Raw genomic sequence first — 14,502 nt, 5'->3', positions numbered from 1 at the left:
ACCTCAAGTGAGAACTCTGGATTGATTTGTTCAATGATCCATTCACTTGTTTTCTTGGTTATTTGTGGCATTCTCAAGAGCCTTCTCCAACACCAAATTTCAAAAGTGCCAAAACTCTTTCTCTCTGGCTTCTCCAAAGTCCAACTTGACATCTCTACTGTACAGAATTTTAATATACTCCTTCTGTCATGTTTTGATCTTCTTTTGAATTGGTTACTATATGTCCATTGCTGTCCTTTAACATATCACTCTGAAGTTTGAATCTCTGTCTGGGAGAGATCTCTGTTTGGAGATCTTTTGAAAGGTTTTTGTTTTTTTTTCATGTCTGTTTCTATCTTTTATGTCTTTACAGATCTTATCGTAATACTGCTTCTTGTCTTTTTTCACAGCTCTCTTTGTTAAGTTCCTTCCTGAGATCTTTGTCTTTCTTGGCTTTGGCTTCTCTTCTTGACAATTTTCACTGTTTGTTGACATCCAGTTTGCTTTCTTTTGTTCCTTGATCTTTGGCAATCTCTTTTCATATTCATCCTTAAAAACTTCTCTAAGTTCATTCCACAGTTCCTCTAGTTCCCTGTCAATGAGGTGCAGGACTTCAAAGCTAGTTCTGATGTTCTCCTTAAAAATCATGGGTATGCTCAACATCACATCATGAAACTTGGAACCTGCACATGAGCAGTTGGTCATCTGTTACAGTTAGTCCCTGGCCATGTCTTTGCTGCAATAACTGAGCTGTTTCACCTCCTTTTACTAATAATATAGTCAATTTGATTCTGTATACCTAGTGATGTACATGTATACAGGAGTCATTTTGGTTGTTTGAAGGCTGTATTAGCAAGGAAGAAATAACTGGATTGGCAGAAACTGAAAGTTCTTCTGTATCAGTTCAGTCTCTTGGCTATGATTTCCTTGATATTTCCAATTTTTGCATTCTTGTCTCCAACCTCAAACAACACATCTTGCTTGCATGTTCTGTTGATTTTAAATTGAACTTAATCATAAAACTACACAAACTTCCTAAATTCGGGGTCAACTTCCTTTTGGGTAAATATGGTGTATGTATAAAAGGGCAGGGTGTGAAAGAATGATGCAATAACTGTACTTCTGTTGGAGTAGATCCAAATGTAGATCTGTTGGAGTTGTTAATTGAGAGACCCCCAGGGAATTAGCTATGTATTACTTGAGTTTCATGATAGAAGAATGAAGGATTTAAATGGAAAAAGTAGTGTGAAGCAGGGTTAAAATGTTAAATTAAGAGCATAGAGACTCAGGCTTAACTCCCATCAGCCAGAAAACTCCCTGGATAATGTGGATCTAGTCACTAATACCCAAGCCTCCTTTACTGAATTGTTGAATGGCTAAAATAGGAGGGGAAGAATCATACATTATACGTTGTGCCAAAAATGTTCTGCTACTCAGGAGAAATCAGTGGACACTTGGTAACCCCTTGAGCAAGAAAACAAGCCATTTTTAGAACAGTTACAATGGATTAAATTATTTGACTCACGAGATAAGTACATTTTTTTACTTGTAATATTAGGCCTGGCATTCACATTTTAAAAAGGAAATAGATTTTTATTTTGACTTCTGAGCCATGTTGCATATATAATTCGATAAAAAGTAAGATTATTCCATAATTAAATGCAGATGGTAACATCAGGAATAGAAATAGAAATTCTACTTTATTTTTTGTAGGCAACGATATAATTCTGCTTTGATACTAAAAATGACATCTTAATGGAATTGATGAATCTGAATGATACATGGCTGTTATGTTATGAGGAGTCTACTTTCCCAATTCAAATATCAGTGTTTCTCTTCCTTTCCGTTCTGGAGATGGTAAGCTGACACTCCATAAACACTGTTAAAGCTAAAGTTGCATGGTACTGTAATTCACTTAATTTAATGTGATTTATGGTTCTGTCAATATGAGAGGTTGGAAATCCTGAGCTCTGATGCTTCAACATGGGTTCTGGATTTAAACACTCTGATGTAACTTGGTGGGTAGATCTCTGAAGAGGATAAAGAAGTTAGTGTAAAGGAAATTGAGTATGCAACACTAGAATTTATTACCCTGTTTGCTGTTGTTAGGCATATCAAACAAAAGACATGAAAATAATATGCCATTAGAGAACAAGCTAAATACTGTAGTCTAGGAGGGGTAATTTTTGTTTTTATTTCAGAAATACATAAAATCTTATGAATGTGTTCAAATACCTCTCCTGCTCTGTCTTGATTCAGCCTTACTTTTATAATACGCTGAATCAAACTTTAAATCTAGGTTCCCTTTGTTAATCACCCCCATTCTTCTCTCTGACACTTTTTCCTCTGGGCATCTTTGCCTCTTGAAGAGATTAAATGGCCACATCATCCTGTTGCTCTATCATGTCCTCAGTGGAACAACATAGTAACACAATTCCTCACTGGAAAGGCCACTCTAGAATTTGGTAGCAGAATGATAAATTAACTCAGCATGGTGTCCCACACATCCATCTTTGTGCAAATTATTAGCATAATAGAGCTTTTAGTTATGCATTTATCTAGAATTATTGAATGGTTGCACATAATGAAGCTGAACAATGAGGATCCTTTACAAGGTAGTCTCAGTGGATGGCTTCATAGTTAATTTAGACTGGTAGTCCTTTAAATTGTTCGCTTACATATAGATTAACTAAATAAGCTACTCCTTTAAATATTTCCTGTATCACAGGGCAACTCTTTAAAATCCAATAAAGGTAGCATTTTAATTACACGCTTTTTGAATTTTGTTTAGTTCCAGTTTTAATTATCTGCAAGTTTCTTGCTAACACGAGTGGCGTCCAAGAGCAAGAAAGTGCCAGTTTAAATAGGAGCCCTAAATATCCAGTCAGGTTACTTTAATGAATGAATTATCCAGCTTTCAGAATATGCAGTTAGCATGTCTTTCACTGTTATGCCTGAAATCCAGTGAAAAACAAAGCCTCTAACTACTTTTCTGTGACTTAATGATGAGGAGAGAAGTTTTAAAGTTCTTCAGTGCCCTGGAATGATGATATATCCAGAAGAGAATTCTGGGGCATTAAGCAATATTAAATTAAAACAATAAGTTATGGCACAACATTAAGTTATGCTGGTCTGTTAATTGTTCTTGAAGACATTCAAATAGGGTTAAGGCCTGAAAATAACAACCTCAGACAAAGACTTGTTCAGTTCTACCACAACTGAAGCTACAGCTCATGTTCCTGCTGTGCTGGATTGGTGTGGTTGATAGCATTAGAGGGAGGTGCAGATGCAGAACAATAGTTAACGTACTGTTCAGAAACTGTTAGCTCAGTAATTCAGGGGATTGGGAAGATATGTTTCCTCCATGTGCATTGATTTGATTCATCAATTTATTCATTTTTGCCCTTTCCCCAAGAAACTCAAGGTACTTTGCTGGCTCCTCCCATTTCATTCCCATTTTAATCCTGTGGGGAAGGGTAGGCTGATTCCCTACTAATGTTAATGGAATGGAAACAAGACTTTAGCAATATAAGGGTTAATATTCTGAGGAATAATCTTACCTCAGGAAAAACGAGTATAGCTGTTATTTGGATATTGACAAACATAAAAAAAGAAAGTCCCAATTTTCACTTAATTCACACCAACTGAAAAGAGGAATCTCTAGAGTAATTTTACACAAGTCTCTATTTGAGAGAAAAATTCATTATTTGCACCATGTCTCATCTACTATAGGTAGGTAATTTGGGCAAGCCATTTCTAGCCTATATAAACACATCTGACATTTGTAACTAACCAAATGTCTTTCACTGATGGGTACCTTGAGGTGCCATGAGAGCAAGAGGAAGTTAGATGTCTCCATGCAGCTATCTTTAGAACAAGTGTTGGTTGGACCCTCTGCCTTGCTACTTTCTTTAAGAACCACAGCTTTCCAGCTGTTTAATTCATACTTCTTTGTGCAGCAAATCCTCTTATGAAAGCATATTTGTCTATCTGATGCTTTCCAAAGAAGAGTGTTTTAGAAATGAAGAATAGGTTAAAAATTCTGAAACTATTTCCTCCTCAAGGCTTAGGCTCATACAAAGTTTGTGTCAAAGTAAACCCCATTTCAATTTACAGAATTATCGGGCTTATGAAAACTGTGGCTTCTATTACCCTATTATATATTATAATTATTAATTACTGTTATGCATCAGTATATAAAATGCTTTCTGAAGTAACAGAAAGAGATCTCTGCCCCAGAGGGATTGCAATCTGAGTATCAACAGTGTGGCAGGAAATAAAAGCACTAAGAGAAAAGAAGAAGGTATAGACTAGAGTAATAAGGATAAAAAAGAATATGAATTAGCTGGGTTACAAGTGTTTTGTTTCAACTAGTGTTTTTCAGTTGCCTGCCAAGTATCCAGGGATCTGAGACTTTTCAGGATAAGAGGATGCATTTGAAATTGTAGGCTTTTTTACAACCTAGTTGACATGTGGAGAGTTTGCCCATTCAAAAATGACTGTGATGGTGGCAATCACAGAAAAACAGCCATTTGCCAAAAAGTGAATGAATAATGTTCAGAGCTATATATGTACACACACATGGACACACACACACAGGCAAAGGCACACATCACTCTAATGTGACGTGGACAGCACACCATAGCATACCAGATCCATAAACAAGAAAATACACACAGAAGACAAAAAATGCAATGATACTGTTCTAGCAAAACAGCCCCTTTACTCATTAATTTTCTTTTGGTTCCCACAGGTTTTCCCTTCCATTCCTAGATTATCTTTTCTCTTTTTTTTATTGGTACAATTTACTTTCAATACCCTTTTTATTTCTTAAGGAGATCTATGGGTAAAATTAACATGGTGCCAGAGGAATTACTGGAAATAAAGATGATGCTGGAGTTGTTATTTTCTTTGCAGCATGCTATATTCCCATCTTTAGATTACAAGGTTTTTTTCAAAAAATTGAGAAGTCACAAGGAGCAGGATGAGGAACATATGGTAGGTGCCAAGGGAGGTGACCACAGCAGGTATCACATTGGGAATCTCAATACTATAATTTTCAGGAGACTATCTAAAATATAATATTAATCATTTAACTAAGCCCTACAGAATTTGTAATTTCAAGATTTTCCTTTATGATAAATATATGTTCTCTGTGTTGCAACAACTCTAAAGATCTTGGATTGCATTCAGCTTTCATACATACTTGCTTTATTTCCAAGATGATAAAAAATTGACAGCAATGATCAAATTATTCAAGATCCTTGGCTTCTTAATTTTACTGCAGTATATCTTGCATTAAAATTTGCTTAACTGAATGTTCTGCAGACAAGTGAAAGGCAGAGACCCTCAAATGTGCGGCATAAAAAAAGTTACGTGGGCTAATTTCTTTATTATTAAAGAGTGTTCTTGAAGAAACTTACTATCCATCCACCCACTAGGAGATTTCCTCTGCCTACAAGTGATGCTTTTCTGTTTTTCTTTAGCTCTCCAAACAGCTGCATCACATTTAACTAGAAGTTGTATAATCTGGGCATAAGGTCAGCCTGCAGATACCTTTGCATAAATTTGCTTTGCACAGAAAGTAGCTGTTCAGCCAAGAGATATTCTGTGTTTCATCTACTGCTTACATATTATCCATCCTACTGTCTTTTCTCTGCCTGGAGTTCTTATCTGCTCATGCTGAATAGTAATCATTGAGCTCTTGATCATTCAAGTAAAAGTGTCACTCCACATTCAATTTATGGCCAGAATACAAATGCAAGAGTGGAATTAATGATGGTTGAAACCTCAACTTGAATTTAAGGAACCGAACTTACCTGACAACTTTTTGAGACAGTAACATGAGCTGGATGGTATTATATTGTAAGCAGCCTAAACCATGTACTACACTAGTGAGCATGTGGAAAAAGAACCCCCCCCCCCAACTAGCAGAAGAGGACTCTAATGGAGCTACCTCAAATCTGATTAGGGGAGTCAAAGATGCAAAAACATAAATCTTATCTTGGTTAAAATTTCTGCTCAAGGTTTCACCTTATTCTTGTTTAACAATGACCTATGCCTGGATTTGCTGAATAAGAGAAGCAATAAAGACTAAATTCAGCCTTTCTTAATTGAATTGAGGACCAAGAAATGCAGCTTAGGCAATAAAGGCTCAAGGTGAGTTTGGCCAATGCAGTTGCCTTCTGAAGTAAAAAAAAAGCTTTTTCACATCAGTGCTCTGTGGAAAAATATAATACAATTTTCCATGAGGCATTTTTTTAAATTAAGATTTTTCTTAATGAGGGCCAGCCTTCAGGGGCACCAGTTCAAGAAATCTGGCCTAAGACAGTAGCATCCCTCCTCCACTGAGAAGAGCAGATTTAATCGTAGCCCTCTGAAAGCTGAATGAATCTTTAGTGCTCTCACATGTTTGTGAAGTCAATTCACTATAGCAAGAATGTTGGAGAGATTTTAGCAACTGAGTCATATGGCAGCTTTAAGTCTAACAGATTTCATGGGCTAGAGCTTACCCAATCCAAACAAGTGAATCCTTGTCTATGAAAATGTATGATGTTACTTATTTATTAGTCTTTGAATTGCCATGGGGCTGTTTTTTTCTCCCCCCCCCAATATAATAACATTGCTACTCTTAAAAAACTTGTTATCTTTTTGAAGACTGAGTGAGCTCCATATTTGGTTTGCATGCAACATCATATTAGCAATGGCAATCTTCTGGAAGCAATTCCTGCAGAGGGTCTAAGTTGCTCAGATTTCAGGAGGAGACTGCAGTCAGCTGGTGTACAGCTGAATATACTGCTAATGCAACTTTGATACTCTGAATACCTTGCTATTATCACCAATTATCAAGGTTGTTTTTAAAATGTATGTTTGCTTCCCAGCAACTGGCTACATAATTAACAACCAATAATTCCATCGTGCTCTCCAGCAGAATAATTCCACTGTGATTTTGTTTTGAAAGCTATGTAGGATCACTCAGCCAAATTCTATTGTGAGCTTAAGGTTTATATTATAATAATTTACACCAAGCCTTTAAGAATGCACTCCCATACCTAATTACCTAAAAGAAAGTCCCACAATAAGTAGGTACATGTAAAATCCAGTTTACGTAGAATAAAATCTCAATGTTTTCTTTATTTTAAATATGAATCCCAGTAATTATTTATGTTTATCTAATTTCTATATTAAAAAAAACAATATTGCAATAGGGAGAAAAAAATTCTGTCACAAGGATCTATTTTACTTTCTCTCACTACTTACATACTCTCATCAAGAGTAAAAGATGAGTTACATATGCCCCTAAGCAAGGACTAAGTGATGTCTAGAATTTCAAAGTGAAAAATCTAACATTTTAGGTGAATGGAAAACAAATGCACATCACTTTTCTAGCATTATTACAGTATCAGCATGTGTTCACTGCAACTTTTTCTTTTACAGATTAAACATCTGAAAATCTATGTCTAATTATTCAGTGCAAGGAAATCAAGAGTCAGTTGCTTTATTTTAACTCAGTCACAAAATATTCCAACAAATAACTATAACCAGGGTACTATAAATCATAAAAAAAACCCATAGTAATGAGGGCAAAGACTCAGGCAGAGTGAACACTACATATTGAAAATAAAATGACATCTAATGGACTGCTGAAGAATTAAAGCTCTGTAGCAACAGAACAGAACGCCACTCGCTGAACCAGACACAAATACCTATATGCAAGTATCCATCTACAAATACATGCTTATATTCCCAAATAATACAACTTCATTGATTAGCTTGAACCCCATTCAGTTTTCTTCCCCAGATTGCCATGAAGCAACCTAAGCTAGCTTCAAATGAGTGAACAAAATTGACAAGCCTTCGTCTACTCTTAGTTCAAAAGCCACCGCACTGGTGCTTGAAAGAGGACCTTTCTCATATATCCCAACCTGAAGACAAAGCTACCATGGAACATGAGCTCACGGATGCTCTGGTAAGGCCTCACCTCTGGGTCCTGTAATGACAGGTCGATGATGCTGGGTGAATGCCGTTCCAAGGGAGGAGGTCTGTGAAGGCGAGGGACTGCTGAAACCAGACTTCTCTGACTTCTTTAATGTAGTTGGCGATGGCATTCCTGGCAAGAATGATTGATACGTTCAATTTAATAATGCTAGCTCATGGAAAAATGCCTATGCATTTGGAAACTGGGTGCGAAAGCAAATAGATAAACTTAAAGGACAAATTAAACTGCATACAACAGCAAGCTTACTTTTATTTATGACTGTCTTTGGGAACAATGGGTGGCTACCATGGACATAAAGAAAGGCACATTAAAATGCAGCCATATTTTTCTTTTTAAATCTCTGAGGGCAGTATCTGGCACCTCATTAATTATCACTCTTATCAAGTTCCATCAATAAATGCTACTTTGAGATGTGTTTGTGTTTTTAAGGGACTGTTCTGCCCTTCATTCTCTCTAGCTTATGAACAGGTATTAAAAATGTCTCATGGAGTCAATAGAGTTCAGTGGTTTGGAACCTCAATGATTGCAAGAATGAGTAACTCTTCTCTCTCAAATTCCTGCTTGTCTCATAGTCCCTGAGAATTTGGAATAGTTTACAACAATTCAGGCAGTCGATTGAAGGCTGCAGGGATCTGTAGAAAGCATTTCTGTGGTTGTAAACAGTTTGATGGAAAAACAGTATTTCTGAATTTCTCTTATAGTTGCCCCCAACCTAGTATTTCCTGATTTGTTCAGTATACATCTTTTATAATCCCCAACAACTATGGCCAACTAAGCTTCATTCCACCACATCTGAGGGTATTGGATTAAGAAAGGTTGTTCTGTGTGGTACGATAAAAGAATGTTTCCCAAATCAATTTAGCATACTCTAATTTGAATGATGTTATACTGTATATGAATATGTTTATATGTCTGCTTCCTTCTCCTACATTGTGTTGATTTCTGAAAAAATCCCTGCTGGAAAACAAATTTTCTAAGATAGTGAGAACCTTTTAACATCAGTTGCAACAAAGGAGCTTTAGTATTATCAGAACCACAGAAAGCTGCCTTATACCAAGCCTGTTTGTCCATCTATTCCAATATTTTCTGCATGGGTTGACAAGGGCTCACTGTTCTGGTAACCTTACCAGAGCATTGTGAGAAATGACTGGAGGGAAGGAAGAACCAGTAAGACTGCCTCCCCCACTTCCCTCCCTGCACATGGAGCAACTGCTGGATCACTGTGCCTTCTAGATATGGAGCAAATCTGTTCAGGAAATAACCAACATGGAAAAGTAACTTAATTATTAATCTTTTACTTTGAAATTTAGTATATGGTAACTTTACTGTATGATGGGCTGATGTAGAGATCTACACATAAAGTGTAAAGATGCAGGCCTAAAATTTAATGAAACACAGGATAGAAAGGAGTGGTTAGGCCAGAACAAAGTGCAGATCCTTAGTTGTTCATATCTATCAACCTACCTACCCATCCATTCCCAATTTCTAGACTATCCAACCTCCAAAATGACTCTGGGTGGCTTCACAAAGTTAAAACTAGAGAAAATCACACACACCCGCCTCAGTTGTTCCAAGGGAACAATGAAAAAACCAATCTCCCACATCATCCCCATCCCCAGTCTAGAGGGATCTATCAGATACCTAACCGAGGGCCTGATGGAAGAGAGACATTTTTAGTGCTCGCTTGAAAGCAGGTAAGGTGGAGGTTGTACAGATCTTTGGGGAGATGCTGTTCCAGAGGGCAGGAACTGTGACAGGAAAGGGCCCCTAGATGACATTGCATAATTGTCAGGACCCAAAGCAAGCCAATTCTGTCTGATCATACAGGACAGGCAGATGCTATAGGAGACAGACATCCCTCAAATACCTCGGCTCTATGCCACATAACCCAGCGCTGGGCAGATCCAAAATACTGTCAACCCCTGCCGTGAAGCTCTGCTGATATTCATTAGAAGGGCCTTTTAACAGAGTTAAGCCATTAAAAACTCACTGAACTGAATGGGGCTTTATTTCTAAATAGACATGCTTATGACTGCACTTTAATGTCAGAAATTTCACTTACATACTGTATGAGATTCACTGTGTCCAATGAGGTGTAATCTTTAGAAATAAATGTTCTTAACACTGCAGTCTTAATATGTTCATAACTGACTGTATTTTAGTTCAACTGAACTCAATTTAATTAAATTGAAAATCAGATTATTGAATTACAGAAGTATGAGAATCACACTTTATAGGGTAAATAATGATTTGTTGGTGGTGAGTAAACCCTAAACTGCTATCCTGTGCAGATTTACCTGGGCAGAAACATAACTCCATACACCAAGAACTGCTTCTGAGAAAACGGAAGTCAAGCTCCCATTGACTGTTTGATATATCAACACAGTGCCTTATCTCATAGGAGTTTTGTAAGAATTACTGAGATAATATGTGTGAAGTGCTAAGGAAATACAAAATATGAAATGCCAAATTATCAGTTTACTGTCTGTAAACTGATGGATTTAAGTTAGCCATAACCAATTTAACCTTTTTAAAGGGCATTTAGCATAACCATCTTTTTCTGCATTTGGAATCCTGAGGGGTAATCAACATAAGTTAGAGAAGTAACAAATAAAAATAAAAGGATAAAAAGGGATTGGGGGAGCTGATATTCAGAGCTGTTTACCCCTCACCATCTTAGCTTAGTATTTGTAAACTTTTTATTATTATAATAATAAACATACAAGGGGTTTGCCACTGCCTTTTTATAGAAAGCTGCTTGACTTCCCAGTCTAGCTCACAGAGCTGATATTCCCTAGTGGTCTCTCATCCAAATACTAACCAGGTACAACCCTGTTTAGCTTCTAAACTCAAACAAAATTGGTTAGGTACTCTCACCTGGGATGTACTTTTATGGATACTTTGGTGGATGCAGCAAATCAACTATTCCATTCAAACAAACATACATACATACATACATATAAAATAGCATGGCTTTATAAAAAGTATATGTATTACATTAACTCACATAATAATAATAATTACTATTATTATTATTATTATTATTATTATTTTGGGTGATTTGGGGCTAGTCATCCCCTCTCAGCCCATCCATCTCACAGGGTTGTCACTGTGTGGAAAAAATAGAGAGAGCATTATGTGCACTGCCTTGAGCTCCTATTACAAAAAGGTGGTATCTAACTCTGGTAAATAAATGTAATATAACCCTATTTTGTCTTTGGTGTACTGTATAAGTCAATAGGTGCAAAACAAGTAGCTTAATTCACCAGTTATGCTGTATCATCATAATATGTTGTTTGAATAGTAGAATCAAATGGGTTAGTAAAATACAGATTAGAACCTGCATGCAAGAATGAAAGCTTTAAGAATAATCTAAAATAAATGTTATTCTTCTAAAATTATTCCAGACATTTGATAATGTCCTTTGCGAGAAATGACTATATTTACAATTTAAAAAAAACACACACAAAACCTGGGAGTTTTTGTAGTACCCTGTGTTTTGTTAAGGTTTCTGATATGTCCTGTTATTTCTTAGCATGGACTCTTTCATTTATTCATACTGTTAATTTGAATTGGCATCTGATTTACTTTCCTAGTCCACCCCCAATTAAACATTCATCCATCTGGGACAAACACTGCACACAGAACTTGCAAATGGAAATAAAACTTTGAATATTGAACAGAAAATCCGAGTAATTTCAAGAGGCTGACGAAGTACAAGTTCTATTGAAATAAAAGGAATTCTGGCAGCATATGCAAGTAGTATATGATGAAAGTACAGTAACAAAATAATATCAAAATGACTAACAAGCCATGTAGTAGTGCTGTTCATGCAACAGAGTATTATTCTACCTAGGCTATAGATCTGAAACAACTAGAGACAAGTCCCTTTTAGGTCATGGGAGAAAACAATGCATGAAGAGCAGATGGAGGCATATCCTCAAACCTTGCCCTTTCTTTGTGGATGAGTAAGGGCCTATGTGAGGGTATGACTGCATGTGACTAAATGCATTAGCAGTCTTTGCAGAATCAGATTATGAAGATGACTGTAATTGCATTTAGCCAAATGCCGTTATGCTTTCATTCCAATCTTTCTTTGTTGACATGGGAAAATCAGGGATGAAGGCACCCATTTGGATCTTGAATCTGCATCTCACAAATTTACTGCAATTTCAAACAGGAGTACTGAAGGCCAAAGGTGTAAAGTAAATCAGTGGCAATTAGTGTTGTTCTATCAGTTACTTTGAATTAATTAAACGACATTACTTTCCTACCAAAGATGGAAGGAAGTCCCTTTTTGATTATAGCACCTTGCAGAATAATTATATATGAGATTCTTAACAGGAGTTAAATAACGTGTTGTAAAATCTGAAGACATAACTCCTGCATTAAATTAGGTAGTAATTCCTCAGATCTCCATAAGGGTTGCTATATTGTGTCATCCAATTGTTTACTTAAATTTGACTCCCAAAGTTTTTTTCAAACCTTCTGTGGGGTAATCTGTTATCTATTTCCAGTTTGGTCTAGCGGTTCAGGCAACGGGCTAGAAACCAGGAGACTATGAGTTCTAGCCCTGCCCTAGGCATGAAAGCCAGCTGGGTGACCTTGGGCCAGTCACTCTCTCTCAGCCCAACTCACAGGGTTGTTGTTGTGGGGAAAATAGGAGGAGGAAGGAGTATTTGGTATGTCCCCCACCTTGAGTTATTTATAAAAATAATAAAGGCGGGATAGAAAATAAAAAAATAAAGTATGTGTTAATTTTTTATATTTAATCTTGTGCAAAAAAATTAATTTCTCAAAATTGGATAGTGGGCAGTAGACAGACTTTTATCTGTTTCTGAATTGTCACAACATAGTTCCATGCTCATCAACTGACCATCAGTTAATTAGAGAGGCCCCCTTTTGGGGGGAGATGGGCGGTAATAGAAATGTGAATCATAAATACAAATAAATAAATAAATAAATAAACAAACAAACAAACAAACAAACAAACAAACAAATAAATGGACCTAAAGTTACACATACATGTTTATAAACAGTACTGTCTAGTTTGCTTTTCAACAGAAATAATATGTTCAATATGAAACAGAAATGTAGCCTAGCCTATCATAATAATGATGTTATCTTAATCATAAAGGGAGAATCCATTTCCTGTTTTTTGCTGATGGTGGTAGAACTGGGAGATGACAACTTCTCCACCCAAGTGCTCTGGTGGTTTAGGATATGATATGGAACAACTTTTCTCTGAGGGACTGAAATGGGAAAGTAAGAAGGTGACCACAGGCACAAGGATTTTTACCTGCTTGTACCAGGGAAAAAACCTAAGTACAATAAAAAAGGAAAATAAATTGCCAAAGTAAAGCTGTTTTAAGGATTACTTTGGCAAAATCTCTCAGTTATCAGATGAACTTTAACGCCTTCTGTTTGTGTGCATAGTTACAATTCTTTCTAATATACATGCAACACAAAGTTGGAGTGGAGGGCTGTTTTTATACATTCCTGGCTTCATTCTTAAGCTGATAAAGTATCTTTATCACCATTATCTACCATGTAAACATTATGAAAAATTTTAAATATCCATTTTGCAACAAAAATCAAGTATCACAGTCTATTGCATCATTACTGATGTACTGAATAAATCAAAACCCACCACAACACTGATCTCTTAATTTCTCATCTCTTGGCCTATGTTCGCCCACCGGATAACAACTATCAAAGCACTGGCTCCAATATAAAAGAAGACTCAAGAAGAGTCTTAATTATTCTTCTAAGAAATATAAATATAAAGCTGAATAGTTCAAACCCACAAATTACATGAGTCACGAATTCTCAAAAGAGCAATAAAACTGAACACTTTCGAAAGTGAAAAAGGTTAGGAAAATTTAGTCCTCTGAAACAAATAAAAAATAGAAGTGGGTATTAGCGGCTGAATTTTGGAGTTACCAAAATAGTTTTGCAATAAACATGAGCATCCTTACTAATTGTCTTCTTCCATAATGCCAAGGTTTTGGACAGGCTCTTGCCATTAGGTATGCTGGCTGTGGTGATGGGAGATAAGTCCAAAACATCTAGCACCAGTCTGTTTCTTCCTGCCAGGCATCACTACACATCATGAAATTATTTTCATTAATTGAAAGCTTACTGCTCTTGTATTTACAACTCTCTGATTGCCTTTAATTAACACTAAATTATGCAGTACTAGCTTTCTGTTGTCATGTCATTACCAATGCCTCCTCAGTCTTAATGCCTTAAAGCCCTATGTCAGGGGTACAAAAACAGGAGCCCAACCTAACTCCATTTGCAATGTCCAGGGTGGGAGGGGCCAAACATTTGGGGGATGAAGGAGCAAAATATACTTAAAACGCTCATCCTCCCAACAGATCATGACACACACACACACACATTTCTGATATGCTGTGCAAAGCCTGGGGTGGACCTCAAGGCTATAGAAAGTGAACATTCCTGCCCTATGTAATTATTTAAGGGTTCATATTCTTCAGATGACTCACTGTGAAGGCACCAAA

General features: G+C 36.5%; 2 protein-coding genes across 4 annotated transcripts in view; one reads left to right on the top strand and one right to left on the bottom strand.

Annotated features, from left to right (window-relative positions):
- NFIA (nuclear factor I A) overlaps positions 1-14,502 on the bottom strand; it is a 327,174-nt gene that overhangs the window by 52,619 nt on the left and 260,053 nt on the right. For all 3 annotated transcript variants that reach the window (XM_063298036.1, XM_063298033.1, XM_063298032.1), the window contains exon 7: positions 7,961-8,089. In XM_063298036.1, coding sequence (XP_063154106.1) covers positions 7,961-8,089 — 129 coding nt within the window. The remainder of the gene's footprint in view (positions 1-7,960; positions 8,090-14,502) is intronic.
- Positions 1-14,502, top strand: part of TM2D1 (TM2 domain containing 1) — a 310,656-nt gene that overhangs the window by 138,118 nt on the left and 158,036 nt on the right. The window lies entirely within an intron of this gene.

This window comes from Candoia aspera, chromosome 3 (assembly GCF_035149785.1).
Source record: "Candoia aspera isolate rCanAsp1 chromosome 3, rCanAsp1.hap2, whole genome shotgun sequence".
In the NCBI taxonomy this organism is placed as follows: domain Eukaryota; kingdom Metazoa; phylum Chordata; class Lepidosauria; order Squamata; family Boidae; genus Candoia; species Candoia aspera.
This window is presented reverse-complemented; position numbering and strand designations above follow the sequence as displayed.